Below are 20,670 nucleotides of genomic sequence, written 5' to 3'. Positions count from 1 at the left end.
TACTGCTATAGTATTGGCTACTACCTCCATTCAGTCACATAGTTATCATTTCTTTTTTGCGGTGAGGATATTTAAGATCTGTTCTCTTAGCAATACGTAAGACTGTATTAGCTATAATCACCAGGTTGTACGTCAGATCCCCAAACTTGTCAATCTTACAACTAGAAGACTGTATCCTTTGACTAATATCTCCCCATTTTCCCTCTATCCCCCAGCTCCTGGTAACCACCGCTCTACTCTGCTTCTCTGAGTTTGTCTTTTTTAAAAATTCAACATATAAGTGGTGTCTTACAGTATTGGACTTTCTCTGACTTCCTTCACGTAGCATAATGCCCTCGAGGCCCATCCAGCTGTCTCAGGGATTTCCTGCTTTCTCATGGCTAATAGATTATATATGTATAATCTCACATCTTCTCACATCTTTATGCCTTCATGCATTCATGGACAGTTGGACACTTAGCTTGTTTTCCGTATCTTGGCTATTGTCAGTAATACTGCAAAGAACATCGGAGTACAGACATCTCTATGAGATCCTGTTTTCAATTTCTTTGGCTATGTACCCAGAAGTGGGATTGCTGGATCATATGGTAGTTCAAGTTTTAATTTTTTGAGGAGCTTCCATATTGTTTTCCACAGCTGCTGTACTCAGTTTACATTCCCGTCAGTAGTGCAGTAGGGTTCCCCTTCCTCCACACCCTTGCCAACACTTAGGATTTCTTGTCTTTTTGATAATAGCCGTTATGACAGTGGCGAGGTGATATCTCACTGCGACTTTGATTTGCGTTTCCCTGATGATCAGTGATGTTCACCACCTTTTCATGGACCTGTTAGCTCTCTGCATGCCTTTCCTGGAAAACTGCCTATTCAGTTCCTTTGTATCCATTCTACTGTTGATGGACATTCTCACTTTTCCCAGTTTGGGGATATTTCATGTTGTATTCCTATGAATATTCTTGTATGTCTTTTCGCACATTGTGAGTTCAGCACGTTGCTGAAATCTCACATTAGTTCTAGTTATTATTTGGATTTTCTATGTGGAAAATTATGCTGTTTACAGATAGAGACAGTTTGACTTTTCCTGTCCAATGTTTTTTTGTTTTTTTCTTTTCTTTCCTTTATTCTATATCCTTGAGTAGAATCTCTGGTATGAAGTTAAACAGTAGGAATAATAGTAGATATATTTGTCTCTGTATTTTTGTTTTAAGTTGTGCTTCTGAGGTTACACCAGTAAGTATTAGATTGAATCTTATGAATTTGCTATGATTATTTTTGGACTTAAAAAAAAAAGCCATGGCTGTTTCATATAGTTCAACCTAATGTAATATTGGCTCTAGGATTTTCATTTATTGAATTAAGGAAGTTCCCTTCTATTCCTCATTTTGGAAATATCCTGAGCATTGAATTGTATTGAATGCTTTTTGAGATTATTATGTAATATTGTTCCCATAGTCTATAAAAGGACACGTTTTGTGATGTTGCCCTCTTTACTTCCTTTGGTAAATTCTTTTGGTTAGGATGTATTATTTTTCCTATATTTGGATTGGCTAATTTTTAATTTAGGATCTTTCATTTGGGTTCATAGATGAGATTTTGCTTTTTGAGTCAAATTCTTGTTTCATTTAGATTTTTTTATTCTTTTTTTTAAAGATTTTACTTATTTAATCGTCCGAGAGAGAGACAGTGCGCACAAGCAGGGGAGCAGCAGGCAGAGGGAGAAGCAGACTCACGGCTGAAAAAGGAGCTGGGTGCAGGGCTCCATCCCAGGACTCCAGGATTATGACCTGAGCCGAAGGGAGATGTTTAACCGACTGAGCCACCCAGGCATCCCTCGGTTTTTTATTCTTAAAACTTTTATTTTAAAATATTTTAGACATACAAAAAATTATAAAGAGCAACATAATGAACACTCATGTGCCCACCTACCAGCTTAAAAAGTGAAACATTATGGATGAAGGTGAAGCCTCCTATTTATCTCTCTAAAAAATCCCTTCTCCCTTCTTCCCTTTCGCTACTCACTATTCTGAATTGTGTTTTATCATTCCTCTGCATTTCTCAGTATTTTTCTCATATTAGTGTCTGTCTTTAGGGCACTTGATTTGCTTCCAAGTGATCTTTAACTGGATCCCAAAAGGATTGGTAATATTGTTTTAAATTACTTGGTTCTAAATATTTTTATCATTTTTATTGTGATTTCTGCTTTAGCTTACAAGCTGCTTAGGATTTTGTTTCAGTTTCAAGATGCGTAGGATTTCTATATGTGGATATACTCCCCTGCCCCTGCCATACTCACCTACACATAGACATGCATACTATCTTATATTGCGGTATTTTAATGTAATTGCATTGGGGTATTGGGCGACGTGTGCATGATATTGACTATTTCTGTTGAGATTTCTTTTGTGTCCTGATACTTACCCAGTTGCTGTGAGTGCTCTCTATTTACCTGAAAATAATATATAACTTCATTTGTCGGATGTACGTTTCTACGGCCGTTATCAGATCAAGTTTATTTTCTCCGAAATACCTTCAATTCCATATTAATTTTTTTTTGTCTGCCTGATCTACCAGGTTGTGATGGAGATATATTAAAATCTTCACTATGTTTATGTGTTTCACGTTATTGTTGGTGTTTCCAGTGCACTGTGATCTGTAGAACTGTGGATTCATTTCTACTGACTCTGTTCCATACTGGGTGTGTACTTTCCATTTGAGAATTTCTTCAGTTCTGGGTAAATTCTTAGCTAGTATATCTTTGAACTTTATTTTTGTTTCCTGTTTTCTCTTTTCCTCTGACACTACTATTAGACATATATTGGAACTTTTATCTATTCTCCATGTTTCTTAAGTGCTTTTTTGGGGGGTGTAATTTTTATTTTTATATCTTGTTCTAGGGAATTCTTCAGGATTATATTCTTATTTAGTTATTAAGTTAAATTTTAAAGATCTCCCATATTGAGGGGCACCTGGGTGGCTCAGTCAGTTAAGCATCCAACTCTTGATTTCAGCTCAGGTCATCATTTCAGGGTCTTGAGATCAAGCCCCTTGTAGGGCTCTGCATTGAGCATAGAGCCTGCTTGAGATTCTCTCTCCCACTCTCTCTGCCCCTCCTCCTGCTCATGGGTGTGCACATGCTCTCTCTCTTGCTCTCAAAAAAACCAAAAAAAAACCCAAAATAAACCCCAGGAGCACCTAGGTGACTCAGTCGGTTAAGCGTCTGCCTTCGGGATCCTGGGATCGAGCCCCACATTAGACTCCCTGCTCAGTGTGGAGCCTGCATCCCCCTTTCCCTCCGCTCCTCCCCCCTGCTCACTCTCTCTCCTGCTCTCTCTCTCTCTCTCTCAAATAAATAAAATCTTTTTAAAAAAAAAAACCCAAAATTCCTATATTGAGATTTTTAACTTCATTGACTACATATTCCAGGATTCTCATATAGTCTATCTTTATATATATTAATTTATTAATTTTTTTTTGCAGTAATCTTTATCCCCAGTGTAGGGCTCAAACTCACCACCCTGAGATCAAAAGTTGCATGCTCTACTGACTGAGACAGCCAGCCACTTCTTAGTCTCTCTTTTTTGAATATTTTCCTTATCTGTTTTAATTTTATAGTTTTTTGTTTTTTATGGACTTCCCCCCTTCTTAGATGAAATAGCCTAACTACTTATTTAAAAATTGTTTTCAGATTGTACAAATTAATTTTCATTTGTATGTATGAATTTATCTCTGGATTATCAATTCCATTGGATTTCTTAGCTCTTGGAATTGCACTGAAATTATAGACCAATTTTGGGAGAATTGATGTCTTAACAGTATTGAGTCTTTCAGTCCACGAACCTGGTATATTTTTACATCTATCTGGACCTTCAGTTTCTTTCAGAAGTGTTTATTGTTTTCAGTAGACATGCCTCGTACATACTTTGTTAAATTTATATGTAAGTTCTGCATACTTCAGGTTCTAATGCTATTGTAAATGGTATTTTAAAAAAACCTCATTTTGTAAGTGTTACTGCTTGATTTTTGCATATTGAATTTATATCCCGTGTCATGAGATTCTTTCCTTATTTCTGGCACCACATTTGTAGAGTGTAGACTACAGTTAGGTTGTCTGCAAATACTCAGTTTTACCTCTTTTCAATATGTATACCTTTTGTTTCTTTTATTTTTCAAATTTCTTTTTCTCGTCCCCTAGCACCGGCCAGGACGTATGTACTACATTGTTGAATGCAAGTGTTGAGCATGAACATACGGACCTTTTTGCTGATATTGGGGAAGCATCCAGTCTTTCAACATTATGTTTGACATCAAATTCAGGCTTTTTCATAGATATTCTTTATCAGTCGAGGAAATTTCCTTTAGTTCTCAGTTTGCTAGAGCTTTTATCATAAATGGAGCTTACATCTGTCAAATGCCTTTTCTGCAGAAAAAGAATTGAAGGGAATTTCTAAGATTTAATGCTATAATACACCTTTTAGAAGTGATTTAATTATATCTAACACATTTTTGTGTACTGTCTTTTTATTTTCATGAGTTCAAAGTATTTTTTAATTTGTCTTTTAATTTCTTCTCTGATCCATATGAGTGATTTAAAAATACAATGTTTAATTTCCAAATATTTAGATTTTTTCAGATATTTTCCTGTTATTTATTTCTAGTTGAATTTAATGGGGTTAGAGAATATAGTCTGCTTGATTTCAGTCCTTTCATGTTTGTTGAAAATCGTAGGGTTCACAGTATCATCTTTCTTGATAAATGTTTTCATGTGCACTTGGAAAAAAATGTGTATCCTTCTATTGTTGGAAGGAGTATTACATAAATATCAACTAGGTCAAATTATTTGAATGTTGTTCACATTTTCTATACTCTTAATGATCTTTTGATTGCTTATTTTATCAGTTACTAAGAGGAAAGTATTGAAATTCAGTTATATACTGTAATTTTTTGCTTCATTTACTTTGATACTATCTTATTAATTAATTACACATTTAATTTTCTTATATCTTCTTATTAAATCAAAATTGCAATTAATATGAAATGTTTAACTTTGGTAATCTTTCTCCTTCTGAAGTCTACTCTGTATCATAGTAAGGTAGGCACCTTGCTTTCTTATGATTAGTGAATGTATGATATACCTTTTTCTATCATTTTGCTTTTATCCTTAATCTTTAATTTTAAAAAAATTAAAATATAATTCACATATATAAAATGTACCAATTTTAAGTGCACAATTCAGTGAATTTTAATATATTCACAAAGTTGTAAAACAATCACCACTAATTCCAGACCATTTTCACCACCCTATAAAGAAATCCCATACCCGTTACCTGCTGTTCCTCATTCTCCTTCTTCCCTGAGACCCTGGCTACCACTAATTGGATTTCTAGGTCTATGGATTTGCCTATTCTGGACATTTATATAAATGGAATCATACAATATGTGGCCTTTTGTGTCTGGCTTTTTTCACTTAGCATGTTTGTAAGGTTCATTCATGTAGCATCTGTCAGTACTTTCTTCTTTTTTATGGTCAGATAATATTGCATTTAGCTAATCCATTCTGCAGTTGATGAACATTTGCATTGTATCTAGTTTTTGGCTATTACGAGTAATGCTGCTGTACTCTTGTATGTATTTCTGGGTTGCTGTGTGTTTTCAGCACTCTTGAGTACATACCTAGAAATTGCTGAATCTTATGGTAACTATTTAGATTTTTTAATGAACTGCCAAACTTTTTTCCACAGTGACTGTGCCATTAATGCATTTCCATCAGCAAAGTATGAGGGTTCCAATTTTTTGGCATGCTCCCCAAAACTTGTTTTTGTCCATCTTAATTATAGTCATCCTAGTGGATGCGAAGAGATATCTCATTATGGTTTTGATTTATATTTCCCTAATGACTAGTGATATTGAACAGTTTTCATGAGTTTATTGGTCATTTGTTGATCTTTTTTGGAGAGATAGCTGTCTTTTTTTTTGCTTCATGGGTTTTGGAGCTCTCTTAAGTGCACATATATTTTCCTGAAATATATGTAATATATTTAATTTAATTGTTGTGTCATTATAAAATGTCCTTCTTTGTTTCTAGTACCAATTTTTGTTTTAATGTCTTTTTTGTCTGATATTAGTATAACTACTGCAGCTCTCTTTTGGTTATTGCTTGCATAGCTCATTTTTCCCATTCTTTTACTATCAACTCATTTGCATTTTTGAATCTAAAGTGTGTCTCTTATAGACAATGTATAGTCGGATCATAGTTTTTATCCATTTTACGAAGTTCTGCCTTCGCTTGGAGTATTTGGTCAGTTGTAATCACAGATAAGGTAGGATGGGCCTCTTTCATTTTGCTATTTGTTTCCTCCTTGTCATGTCTCTTTGTGTCTCTGTTTCTGCATTAGTGCCTTTTGTGTTAACTGTTTTCTAGTGTACCATTTTAATTCCTTTGTTTCTATTACTATAGTTTTTAGTTATTTTCTTGGTGATGGTTGTTCTGGGATTCACAATTAACATCTTCATTTATAACAATCTAGTATGGATTAATACCAATTCAATTTGAGTAGCACACAAAACTTTTGCTTCTATTTAGTTTCATTCCCTCTCTTCTAATGATTTTATTGTCATGCAAATTACATCTTTATACAGGTAAGCCTCATCAACACAGTTTCATAATTGATGCTTTATGTAATTTTATTTGAAATAAGGATGGAGAAATAAGAGAAGAAAATTTATACTGTTGTTATAGTTATCTATGCAGTTTCCTTCCTGGTGCTCTCTCTCTCTCTCTTTTTTTTTTTTCCCACATGAATGTGAGTTGTTGTCTAGTGTCCTTGCATTTCAACGGAAGGACTCTCTTTAGTATATCTTGTAGGGAAGTTGTGCTAATGATGAATTATCTGTTTCTGTTCATCCAAGAATATCTTAATTTTCCTTCCTTTTTGAAGGGAAATTTTTGTTAAAATTAAATTCTTATCTGAAAGAATTGAAGTGCAGTATGAAAATATTCTGAAACTCCTTCAGCAGTTTGCATAAGTCATCCCACTTCCTTCTAGCTTCATGTTCCTGATGCAAAATCAGCTGTTAATCCCATTGAGGATTTTTGTTACCTGCTGAATCACTTCTCTTGTGTTGCATTAAAGATTCTGTCTTCATGTTTGATTGTGATGTATGTGGTTTGGAATTCTTTGAGTTTGTTGGAGGTGTAGATTGCTTTTATTAAAATTATGGAAGTTTTTGTCCATTATTTTTTTGAGTATTCTTTCTGGCCATTTCTCCTCTTATTCTGGGGCTCCTATTATATCTGTGTTGTTGTGCTTAATAGAATCCCACAGATCTCTGAGATTCTGTTCACTTTTCTTTATTTTTTCTTTCTGTTTCTTAGGCTGAATACTCTCAATTGACGTATTTTCAGGTTCACTTATTCTTTCTTCCGCTAGCTTCTCTAGTGAATTTTTTCATTTCTGTCATGTACTTTTTTTTTTTTTTTTAAAGATTTTATTTATTTATTTGACAGAGAGAGAGAGACAGCCAGCGAGAGAGGGAACACAAGCAGGGGGAGTGGGAGAGGAAGAAGCAGGCTCATAGCGGAGGAGCCTGATGTGGGGCTCGATCCCATAACGCCGGGATCATGCCCTGAGCCAAAGGCAGGCGCTTAACCGCTGTGCCACCCAGGCGCCCCTCTGTCATGTACTTTTAAACTCTAGAATTTCTATTTAGTTCTTTTAAAAAATAATTTCTATTTATTTATTGATATTCCCTCTTTGATGAGACATTATTGCCGTGTTGCCATACTTTACTTTAGATATTTAGACAAGGTTTCCTTTAGTTCTTTGTACATATTTATAATAGGTGATTTAAAATCTCTGTTTAGTAAGGCCAACTTCTGGGCTTCCTCAGAGAGTTTCTATTGACTACCTTTTCCCCTGTGTATGGGTCATACTCTTGTTTCTTTCTATGTAATATTTTTTGTTGAAAATTGAACTTTTTAAATTATATAATATGGAACTCTGTAAATCAGACTCCCCCTATTTCTCAGGGTTTATTGTTTGCTGTTTTTGTTGTTTGCTGTTGCTTTTGGTTTGTTTAGTTACTTTCCTGAGTTAAAGTCTGTATTCTTTGTCATGTGTGGCCACCAAAGTCTCTGCTTGGTTAACTTCTTGGCTTGCTAGTGACAGGATTTATATATCCTTAAATGTCTTTAACCAATAAGTCTTCCAGTCTTTGCTGAGGATCTCTGTGTGCTTATTGGGGCATGTTTTCTATGCCCTGCAGGCAGTTTACAACTCTGTCTGAGCCTTCACTTCCAAGTACCCCAAAGCCTCAAGGTCATCCAGAGGTGAGAGATTAGGATTTCATCAGGTCATTTCTGGGCACGTGCACAGCCCTGAACATGTGCATGATCTTTTAAATTGCTGACAATATGTTAGAGCTTCTCAAAGACAGCACCCGCCACCACCCCCCCACACCCATGTACATGATTTTCCAGCTGTGCCTTTTAAGTATTTTGATCAGGTTATGGTTTGCCTCAATTGTGATCACTGCCTCAGGCATCTGTGGTGTTAAACAATTGCTTCTGATTGTTTTTGACAATTGCCTTGGGGAGAAAAGCTGTTTGTATGAGTGAACTCCAATGCAGGTCAAATAAAGAGAATCTCTGTGAATGAGGGTTTCCAGGGTACTGTCAGACAGATAAAATAATGACAATTCCCTGCGGATGGGGCTTTTGGGTAGCACTAGTGTCTGTGGGACTGCTGATTTTCATGGCTACTATAATTCTAAGGATTTTGGTTTTCAAGAAGAAGATTTTGGTTTTCAACAGAAGACCTGAGTAGAGGGGATTGGGAGTAGAATACATTAACATATCACAATGTCATTGTTTTAACCAAAATTCAGCTGTTTTTCTCCAATAAATGCTCTTAAGATTGTTGCAAATCTCTGATTAATTTCTAGAGCTATAAAAAGTTGATTTTGACAGTTGTTGGTAGTGTCTCTTTTGCTTGTATAGAGGGGCTGATTTTTGGAGGTATTTGGTCCACCATTCTGAAAGTACTTTTTCTATGTGTGTCTTTATCTTCAAAGTGATTTTTTTTTCAGACAGCATATTGTGTCTTGCTTTTTTATCCAATCTGAACAATTTCTGCCATTTAATTAGAATGCTTAGAATATTTGCATTCATGTAATTATCCATATGGTTGTTTTAAGTCAACCGCTTTGCTTTTTATTTTCTATTTGTTCCATCTGATTTTCTTTACCCACGCCCCCTTTCCTGCTTTCTTTTTGGAAAGCTTCTGGTTGTTCTTTTAAAGCATGGCAGAATTTGTAGAAATGTGGATGTGAAAAACTCATGCCTTCTTGCATATATTACACGTTGGAAAGAGAATCAGTAGTTTCTAGTAGGACAATTAGAGCAGCTGCACTACTCAGTTGGAATAGAATATGAGTGACAAATTTGAACCAAGGATGTAATTTAAAATTTTTTACCAGCTACATTAAAAAAAGTTAAAAGAAGTAGATAAATTAATTTTAAAATAATAATTTTATTTAAATCAATATATTCAAAGTGTTAGTTATTAATGAGATATTTTATGCTGATTTTGTAATGAGTCTTCAAAATCTTTTTGAACAAGTCTTTAAAATCTTCAAAATCTTGTATTTTACATGCATTGTTCATCTCAATTTTGGACTAGCCACAGCTATAGGCATAAGTGGCTTGCAGCTACACATTGGATAACATGGAGTTAGAGGGATTCTAACAAGTTTGATTTTAATGAGGCAGAGTAGGAAGTGAAGGTGATGGACAGCATGAGATTTGCTGAGTACCTTGATTTTAATAGATTTTAATAATCAGTGGGAAATATATTAAGACAGAAGTGAAAAACAGAGTAAGAGGGAGATAGAGTCAAAATATCTGGCACAGAAAATAAATCTTAACTGCTATGTACAAAGAGACATGAAGTCTTAGTCATTTATTCAATGCAGTAATGTGTTGAGATGACAAATGATAATGATTTTCAGTCTAACAATAACTATAGCTAGTATTGGTTGAATGCTCTGTTAGGCACTTTTCTAAGCACTTTTGAATGTACTGTATTGATTCATTTACTGAGTCCTTTTATTTTTTTTATTTTTTTTATTTTTTATTTTTTTTATTTTTTTTAAAGATTTTATTTATTTATTTGACAGAGATAGAGACAGCCAGCGAGAGAGGGAACACGAGCAGGGGGAGTGGGAGAGGAAGAAGCAGGCTCATAGCGGAGGAGCCTGACGGGCTCGATCCCGTAACGCCGGGATCACGCCCTGAGCCGGAGGCAGACGCTTAACCGCTGTGCCACTCAGGCGCCCCTACTGAGTCCTTTTAAATAAGTAAATCATCTATACTTTCTTGGGGCTCTGTTGCTACATATATAAAAAATATGAAGCTGTACTTGATAATCTCTATGCTTCTTCTAAATACCAAAATTCTGTGTTTTTGGATATATGGATGAGGAAAATAAAATTTTTGTACTCAGGGAATTATGATTAAAAGAGGTGAAATGTACCCACTTAATTAAAATGCATGGAGACAATAATTGGGCCAAAATGTTATGAGAATCTAAAATGTGTTTACTTGAATATAGTAAATTCATAGTAAATGTTTGAATTAGATTGAATTGAATAATGATAGCTGGTGAGTCAAGAGAAGTTTCGTGTAGGAGATGCGCTGATTGATGTAAGCCTTGGGAAGTGGTGAGTGTAAATGAGAAGATGGAATGGAGTGGTAAGGAGTAGCCATCCAGATAGTGGAAGAATGTAATGTGTGTGTTCAGAGGACAATAAATATATACTTTGTATTATTGGGGAGGCATTGAGTAATATTACTATATGGGTAGGTTGGATTCAAATCCTAGAGAGCCTTTAATATCCCTTGAAGTGTGTGGTTGGTCATCGACAATGAAATATGGCGGGGACTGGGGAGACTGTGCCAGCCATAGTAGTTTTTAGAACCCTATATTTTGTGCCTATACTTTCAATCATTAGGCTAATTAAGTGCAATTTCATATTTTAAAAAATTTCATTGGGCTAGAAACTTATAATTCACTAGCTTCAAAACTTTGTCATATTGCTTTTGATGAGGGTGTATGGGCTGCTATTTAGGGTGATACAGGTCAGAATTGTGTTTTCATCACTAATTTTTTGTGTATCCTCTAGGATACTGCTTTGTTTCTGCTGAGTCTTAATCCTTTGTGATTAAATGATGCCGAATAAGTTTATGTCAGGATTCAGCATGAAGTGGGCGCCTAAGGCTGACTGTTGAAGACTGTTAGTGTCTGTCCCCAGAGCCAGTACACAGAGCTTCAAGTGTGGCACAAATAATCAAATGGAGAATCATAGATTTCTCAGAGGGATGGAAGTTATAAAGGCATTTCATGTAACTCTGTAAACATTAGAATCTCTCTCTCTCCTTTTTTTATTTGTGCGTATTTTTATTAGCTTAGACTAGTATTTTTATGTAATGCCTTGTAAATTATTCTAGTAGGGTAGTTCAGGGAATTCATAAAGCAGTCACATCTCTCTCTAATTTCATTCAGGTAACTTGTCCAGGAGTGGTGCTGAAAGACAAGGAGGACATCTATCTTAGCATCTGTGTGTTTGGCCAATACAAAAAGACACAATGTGTCCCAGCCAATTTTCCACTGGTCTTCAATGCCAGAATGGTGTTTGAAAAGGTGAGTTCAAATATCAGATTAAATATTAACAAATAATCGGAGTACTTCCAAATTTTTAATAAAAGCCCAGAACACAAATTATTGTTGCCAACTGTATACATCGGTTTCATTCAAAAGGAGATTTGTAATTTGAACCTGGAAGCCTGAAAATAAATATGCATTCTGTTATGCATTGAATCAGTTGCCTCTTTTTCATGATGGATCAGTTTATTTCTAAAATTATGTTAGTGGGCTTTATGTAAAATAGAGTATTTTGAGTATTAAATAATTTTTATAAAAAGGAGAGAGAAGGGACATTAATTGGTAAAAATCGGTTTTATTTTTACTATGGCTATCTCGTGGTACTTCTTTCTGAGTTTCTTTTCCATTTTTCCCTGAAACTGCTGCTTTTGGTTATTTCCAGTCATATTCCTCACTATTTTAATTTCCTTCTTTCCTTCTACTTTCCTCCTTCCTTCCCTCTCCTCCCATTCCTTCCTTTTTTCCCTTCCTTCCTTCCTTTTCTTCCTTTCTTCCTCTCTTTTCCTCTTCTTCTGCGAGGAATTACCCATGCCCTGCTCTGTTCCATGCACTGTTCTAGGCACTGGGTAAACAAGACAAACAGCCTCCTCTCTTGGAGCTTTCACTGTAATAGGAGAAACAGACAATAATCAAGTAAACACAGGAATAATACAACTTTAGATAGTGATAAGTGTCATGAAAAGAATAAAGGGAGGGTGAGGGGACAGAGAGGGCCTGAGTGATTAGGGAGATTACCTGATTTAAAGGGTGGTCAGAGAAGGCGGTAACATTTAAGCTGAACCTGAATTATGAGACAGTTTTTCAAAGGTCTAGGGGACAAGCATTCTAAGCAGAGGAATCACAAATATAAAGGCTTCTCATTGGGAATAAGCTTGATGGGTTGGAGGAGCACCAAGAGGGCTGGTACGAGCATGGAAACAAACAGGGGAGGAACTGGAGGTGAAGATGACGCAGAGGTGAAGCTGGAGAGCAAGAGATGGCTGGCCGTCATGTGTAATTGTCAAATCCCCCATGGTGATCATGGGAAGCAGAGACCAAGTGACAATCTTCAATGACATCAAAAGTTTCTTTGGTTGGGAAAGGAATATTTGGGGAACGAGAGGGAAAACATGAAGACTGCTGTTTTATGTGTATGTTCTTTCACGTCCTCTTTTCCACCTTGCTCGCATCTCCCTTCTCCCGCTATAGGTGTTCCCTGAAGCAGTAGACCCTGGAGATGTGGTTGCACAGCTGGAATGTAAGTTTTTAACTTTTAATTCCTGGTTCTAGGGCATTTTAGAATTATGCTTATTAATCTTGGGTTAGGTAAAAGTTAAAAAGAGTCTACTAAGAATTTTAAAAATCTTGAGGCTTTTTAAGCACTTTTTAAAAACATTTTTCGGAATATACCTGGAAATAGTAAAATATACATGTGCTGCAGAGAGGCTGCGAGTTTTTCCTTTTTCTGTGTTAGGTCTGTGAAATCAAAAAGACTTATTTGAACCTTATATTGATTTAGATGATACAAAGTGCTTTTGATGTAAAGATAGAGACTCACTTTGGGTGGGGCTTTGCCCTGCAAACAAGCATGTGTCTTTAACTTCAGTGTATTACAAATTAATATAGGAAATAATAAAAGATTGAAGCGATGGTAGCTTAAAATTATATGTGATTTGCATTTTGTATCGCATCTAATATGTTGGTAAATTATTTGAAGTGACATTTTCAAGGCTGTGAATAATAGTAAATTCCTCAAAGTACTAGGAATCAACTCTAAAAAGATACAACTATTTTTTTAAAAAAGATTTCATTTATTTATTTGACAGAGATAGAGACAGCCAGCGAGAGAGGGAACACAAGCAGGGGGAGTGGGAGAGGAAGAAGCAGGCTCATAGCGGAGGAGCCTGATGTGGGGCTCGATTCCATAATGCCGGGATCACGCCCTGAGCCAAAGGCAGACGCTTAACCGCTATGCCACCCAGGCGCCCCAAGATACAACTATTTTTGAGAGCAGTGATGCAAAAGTATATATATACTTGGGAAGAAGTTATTCAAGCTCTGGGTATGAAGTGAAAAGCTCTGTTATTTATCCTTGTAATTAGAGAGGGAGCTGAGATCGCCAGTGTGGTCTAATATATAACTGTGTGCAAAACACCAACAATATTGGGCATCATCAATGCCACCTGTTCTTCCCCCTTGCACCCCACTGGGACTCAAGCATTGTAGAAACATGGAACCTGGCACCATGCTGGAATCTGGGTGTATGGGGAGAAATAGGGCCAGCTTACGGTCTTATCTTCATGAATCTTACAGTTTAATGATTCTTCTCCAGAGAACTCTTATGGCCAGTGTCAATACTTATTATTATTTTTTCTTTTAGTTGTTCTAGCACTTGGTATTCTGTCTTTCACTGTGGTAGATTAGGTAGATGGCAATTTGGTGCCAGTGGGTAAATGCCTTTTTTTAAATTAACATTAAACAAATGTTAATATTTCTTGAACATCTTCTTCAGTATCTGGGAAATTATGTTGTGTATCTTAGAAAATATGAATTCTAATATCTAAATATCATCTAATATCTAGATATTATCTCATATCTAAATATGAGATAATTATATTTGAAACATAATTCTTTTTTTACTATTTGTATTTTTTTAAAGATTTATTTATTTATTTATTTGAGAGAGAGAGAGGGAGAGGGAGAGTGGGAGATGGGACAGAGGGAGAGAATATCCAAACAGACTCTCGCTGAGCGCAGAGCCCCACATGGGGCTCGATCTCACAAACCATGAGATCAGGACCTGGGCCTAAACCAAGAGTTGAATGCTTAACCGACTGAACTACCCAAGTGCCCTTTTTTTCTATTTGATTTGAAATTTGGGGGCTATACAAAGAGTACTTAATGGTTATTATTATTTGGAAACTTTCTTGCCTTGATTTTCCTGATTCAGATTTTCTCTTAGGTCTCTTCCACCTTACCGATTCTACTTTTTGTTACCTTTCTCAAACTCGTCTTTCTCTGCTCTGTCTTTAAATATTACTATTCCCCTGGCTTTACTTCTCTGGTCTCTTTTTATGTGTTTATTTTCTATTTTCTCCTTATGTTCTGCTCTCCAAAGACTCGGCTTCATGTATTCTCTGTCTTCTGATGACTTCCTCGTCAGTCGTTATTTTTGACTTCTTTAGTGAGCTGTGCCCCCCCTTTTTCTTTTACTTTTTTTTCCTCTTAGTTTTACAGTCTTTCATTGTCCACTAACCTTATTAATATGAAAAATTAAAAGTGGAGTGGAGAGGATGGGACGATGAAGCCCAATATACCTATTGTCCAGCTTCAACAATTTTCAGCATATTATCAATCTTATTACATGTACACTCTGCCACTTAAAGTAATTGTGGGAATCTTTAAAAATTCTTTACACCATTTTACCAAAGATACTCTAGTATGTCCTCCAACTGATAAAGACACACACACACACACACACTCACACACTGTGCTGGTATCATGCAAGAAAATTAATAATTTCTTTAATAACATCAAATATGTAGTCATTATGAAGATTTCCCCAGTTGTCATCAAAATGTCTTTCTACGGTTGGTTTGCTAAAATCAGAATCCAGTCAAGGTGTGGTTCACACTCTGTGTATCGCTGGTTGGCTCTTGAATTTCTTTTTTTCTGTAGTAGTGTCCCTCACTTTTTTTTAAAGATTTTATTTTTAAGTAATCTCCATAAACATCGTGGGGCTCAAACCTACCACCCCAACATCAAGAGTCATATGCTCCACTGACTGAGCCAGCCAGGCACCCCTTTAATGCTGTGAATTTGCTAGAAAAACCAAGTCCTTTAGAATATCCTACAACTTGGATTTGACCGATTGCTTCCTAAAGGGTTATTTAGCTTGTTTATTTCTGTATTATGTAACCTGATAATTAGAGGTTTGATTAGATTCAGGCTTATTTTATTTTTTTGGCAAGAATGCTTCAGAGTTGATGCTGTGCACTTGTTTGTAAAATATCAGGGGGTATATGAGTCTGATGGTGTTGAGTTTAGTGATGTTAAGATTGATGATTTGGCTCCAGGCAGCACCAGCCTGATTCCTCTGTTGCAAAGTTCCTCAGCAGTCTTTCATCGAGTAGCTTTAGCGCCCTTTGAGATCCATTTTTTAAGTGGGATTACAAAGTGTGATTTTTCTAATATTGTCCCTTTCTGTATTTGTTAGCTGGAATTCCTCTATAAAAGAAATTTTCTTTATTAGCAATTTTGTTACCCTGAAACACAGTTCTCGTAGGAAAGGCAGAGTCATTCTTCTCTTCTTCCCTTGCAGTAATAGCTTTAGTGAGGTATAATTTGCATATCGCAAAATTCACCGTTGTAACTGTAGTTAAATGATTTCTAGAAAACTTATACAGTTGTGAACCATCATCACAATTCAATTTGTGATACTGCCATGACCCGAAAAGTTCCCTGATGCTTGTCTACAGTCGTTCCTTATGCCTGCTTCCCGTCCCCTGTCTCTCTTCGCCTTTTCTAGAAATTTCATGTAAATAGATTAATATAATATGTAGTCTTTTGTGTCTGGCTTCTTTTACTTAAAATAATATTTTTGAGATCTATCCATGTTGTTCTATGTATTAGTAGTTCATTCCTCTTTATTGACCCATTAGTATTCTAGTGTATGAATTTTTTTTCCCTTTCCCAAACTCCAAAACTGTGCCGAGTGAAATTAAAGATTAGGTAAAAAAACCGAAATGAAATGACACGTCCTGTTTATGGATCAGAGATCTGATAGTTCATGGAGGCAGTTCTCCTAAACTGTTTCTCTGCACTTGACATTCTTTCACTTTTATGGTCATTTGGGTAAACGCTTGGACTATTTCTAGTTTTTGGCTGCTATGAACATATGAACATATGGCTGTGAATATATGGGTATGAACTGGATTGTGTACTATGCATATGTTTAACTTTTTAAAAGGATTTTACTATTTTATTCATTTGAGAGAGTGAGTGAGACAGTGAGAGAGAGCATGAGTGGAGGGGAGGGGCAGAGGGAGAGGGGGGAGTAGCAGACTGATGCGGGGCCGGGTCTCAGGACCTAGGGCCATGACCTGAGCCGAAGGCAGATGCTTAACTGACTGAACCACCCAGGTGCCCCATGTTTAACTTTTTAAGAAACCGTCCACCTGTTTTTGAAAGTTACTGTACCATTTTAATTCCCACCAGCAACGTACAATGGTTTCAGGTTTTCCACACCATCCCCGCAACTTGATATTGCCAATCTTTTGGAGCAGAGTAGGCCCCTTATTAGTCATTTCCACTTTCTACAGTTTCAGTTATTCATGATCAGCCAGGGCCCAGAAGCCAATGATTCTCCTTCTGACGTTTCTTCAGGTCAGTAGCAGCCCAGTGCTGTGTCATAGTGCCTGTGACATTCACCTCACTTCATCTCATCATGTAGGCATTTTATCATCTCTCATCATCACAAGAAGGGTGATTACAGTAAGAAAGTGTGATTACAGTAAGAAAGTGTGATTATAATAAGGCATTTTGAGAGACAGAGAGACCACATTCACATAACTTTCATTACAGTATATTGTTACGATTGTTCTATTTTATTAGTTATTGTTAATCTCTTACTGTGCCTAATTTATAAATTAAACTTTATCACAGTTATGAATGTATAGGAAAAAACACAGGATGTCTAGGGTTCGGTACTATCCGTGGTTTCAGGCATCCACAGAAGGTCCACTTGGAACGCATCGCCCAAGGATAAATCCAGGCGACTACTATATGGACATTTTGGTGGATATGTAATGCTATCTCATTGTATTTTTAATTTGCATTTCAATAATGACTAATGATGTTGAGATCTTTCCATTTGCTTATTGGGTATTCATATATTTTCTAAAATGCTTATCCAGATCTTTTGCCAATTTTTGTATTGGGTTGTTTGGCTTTTTATTGAGTTGTAAGGTTTTATAAAAAGTTTTTTTTTTATATTCTAAATATAAGTCCTTTATCAGATATATGATTTGTAAATATTTTTTTCCCAGTCTGTGGCTTGTCTTTTATTCTCTTAATGGTATCTTTTGAAGGATAAAAGCTATGAAGTCCAGTGTATCAATATCTTTCTTATATGGATCATATTTTTGGTGTCATATCTATGAAATCTTCGCTTAATCCAAGGTCACAAAAATATTCCCCCTTTTTTTTTTCTAGAAATTTTGTAGTTTTACTCCTTACATTTAGGCTTATGATCCATTTTGAGTTAATTTTTGTCTATGATGAGAGGTAAAAGTCGAGTTCTTTTTTTTTTCTTTTTCTTTTCTTTTCAGAATATGGCTCTCCGGTTGTCCCAGCATTTGCTAAAGACTATCCTTTCCCCCTTTGTCCTTACATCTGTTTTGAAAACCAATGGACTATAAATGTGAGGGGTTTGTAAACTCTTAGCCAGTTCCATTCATCTGTATGGCTATCATGTCAATAGGACTGTCTTGATTACTGTGGCTTTATAGTAAGCTTTGAAATCAGGTTAAGTCCTTCAACTTTGTTTTGTTTGTTGGTTTGTTTTTACTATTCCTAGGTTCATTGCATTCCATATACGTTTTAGAGTCAGCTTGTCAATTTTTGTATGAGAATTTGAGGGGAAGAGTGTTGAATAGGAATAGTGTTGATGCCTTCATAAAGGATGAGCTCTCTGATATAAGAACTTGGTGTGTTTGTTTATTTTCTTGGACGATCTTTAATTTCTCTCAGCAGTGTTTTGGAGTTTTTAGTACACAGGTCATGCGTTTCTTTTGTTAAATTTATTTCTAAGTTTGTTATTCTTTTTGATGCTATTGTTAAATTTATTTCTAAGTCTGTCATTCTTGCTGCTAAAAAAATAGAATTGTTTTCTTAATTTTATTTTTGAATTCTTATTTGCTATTCTGTAGAAATAAAATTGATTTTACATATTTATCTTGAACCCTGAACCTGCTAAACTTACTAGTTCAAGTAGGGTTTTTATTGTTGTTGTTGATTTTTTGGTAGATTAATTTTTATATACAGAATTATTTGGCCTGGGAATAAAGGCAGTTTTACTTTTTTCGTTCTAATCCGTATGCCTTTATTTTTAAAATTTTTTAAAAGATTTATTTATTTATTTTGGTGGGGGAGGGGCAGAGGGAGAGAGAGAATCTCCAGCAGAATGCCTGCTGAGAATACAGCCTGATTCGAGGCTCGATCTCCCAACCCAAGATCATGGCCTGAACCAAAATCAAAAGTCAGATGCTTAACTGTCCACTCAGGTGCCCCTAATCTGTATGCCTTTAATGTTTTTCTTGCCCTATTGCCTTGGTTTGATCCTCTAATACAATGTTGAAAAGAAGTGGTGAAAACAAACATTCTTGCTTTGTTTCTGATATGAGGGGAAAACAGTATTTCTATTAAATTTGATGTTAGCTGTAGTTTTTATTGTAGATTAAAAAAAACCCCTCTTATTAGGAAATCTATCACTGATAAAAGATGAAGAAATCTATTCCTAACTGGTTGAGAGTTTTTATCATGCATGGGTATTGAGTTTTGTCATATGCTTTTCTATGTGTTTTTCATGTGTTTTCCCCTTTATTCTATTAATATGGTTTATTAAATTATGGATTTTCCAATGGTATATCAACTTTCTTTCACTCTTGGGAAAAATCCTAATTGGTTATGGTATATAATCCTTTTTATATTTTCCTGGATTCAGTTTGCTAATATTTGTTAATGATTTTTAAAAAATTTTAATTTAAATTCAATTTAGTTAACGTATAGTGTATTATTAGTTTCAGGGGTAGAATTTAGTGATTCATCAGTTGCATGTAACACCCAGTGTTCATTACATCAAATGCCCTCCATAATGCCCATCACCCAACTACCCCATCCCCCTACCCATCAATGATATAGGTTTTTAAGTAGTGTCCACACCCAGAGTGGAGCCCAATGCAGGGCTTGAACACACAACTCTGAAGTCAAGACTGAGCTGAGATCAAGAGTTGGATGCTTAACCTACTGAGCCACCCAGGTGCTCCTGTTAATGATTTTTATATCTATTTATGAGAAACTTGGTCTGTAGTTTTGTAATTTTTCTGTCTTGCTCGGTTATCAAGGTAATACTAGCCTCATAAAATGAATTGAGAAATGTGTCCTCTTTGTCTGTTTCCTGGAAGAGTTTGTATAGGATTGATTTTTTTTTTTTTAAGATTTTCTTTATTTGAGAGAGAGAGTGAGCCGGAGGGAGAGGGAGAGAGAATCTGAAGCAGGTTCTGCACTGACCATGAGATCATGACCTGAGCTGAAACCAAGAGTCGGCCGCTTAACCAGTTGAACCACCCAGTTGCCCCCATTGATATTATTTTATCTTTAAGTGTTTGTGAGAATTCACCTAGACGTGGGCTCTTTTGTGGGAGGGAGGTTAAATTACTATATCAATTCTTTCTTATGTATCTATTTCTTCTTGAGTTAACTCTGGTATTTGTGTCTTTCCAGAAATTTGTCTAAGGTGTCTATTTTGTTTGCTTAAAGTTGTTCATACTTTCCTCTTATATTTTTGATTTTGGGAGGATTAGTAGTGATGTTTCTTATTTCATTCCTGCTTTTGATAATTTGCCTTTTCTCTTTTTTTCTTGGATGTCTGAGCCTAAAGGCTTATCAATTTTGTTGATAATTTTGAAGAACCACTTTTTAATTTCATGATATTTCTCTGTTTTTCGATTTTCAATTTTACCGATTTTTATTTTAATCTTTATTATTCTTTCTTCTACCTGCTTGGTGCATGCTTTGCTCTTCCTTTCCTAGTTTCTTAAAATAGAAGTTTAGGTGATTGATTTTAGATATTTTTGCTTTTCTAGTATAAGCATTTAAAGCTAAAATTTCTTTCTACACACTGATTTTGCTGCATTTATTAAATTTTGATGTTATTTTTTTGTTTCCATTAGTTTTGAGATATTGTCTAATTTTTATG

General features: G+C 35.6%; 1 protein-coding gene across 2 annotated transcripts in view; it reads left to right on the top strand.

Annotated features, from left to right (window-relative positions):
* Positions 1–20,670, top strand: part of SPATA6 (spermatogenesis associated 6) — a 152,093-nt gene that overhangs the window by 7,207 nt on the left and 124,216 nt on the right. For both annotated transcript variants that reach the window (XM_045799593.2, XM_045799591.2), the window contains exons 2-3: positions 11,556–11,693; positions 12,903–12,951. In XM_045799593.2, the coding sequence (XP_045655549.1) occupies positions 11,556–11,693; positions 12,903–12,951 (187 nt within the window). The remainder of the gene's footprint in view (positions 1–11,555; positions 11,694–12,902; positions 12,952–20,670) is intronic.

This window comes from Ursus americanus, chromosome 12, assembly GCF_024610735.1.
Source record: "Ursus americanus isolate L20-20 chromosome 12, mUrsAme1.1.p, whole genome shotgun sequence".
NCBI classification, from domain to species: domain Eukaryota; kingdom Metazoa; phylum Chordata; class Mammalia; order Carnivora; family Ursidae; genus Ursus; species Ursus americanus.
This window is presented reverse-complemented; position numbering and strand designations above follow the sequence as displayed.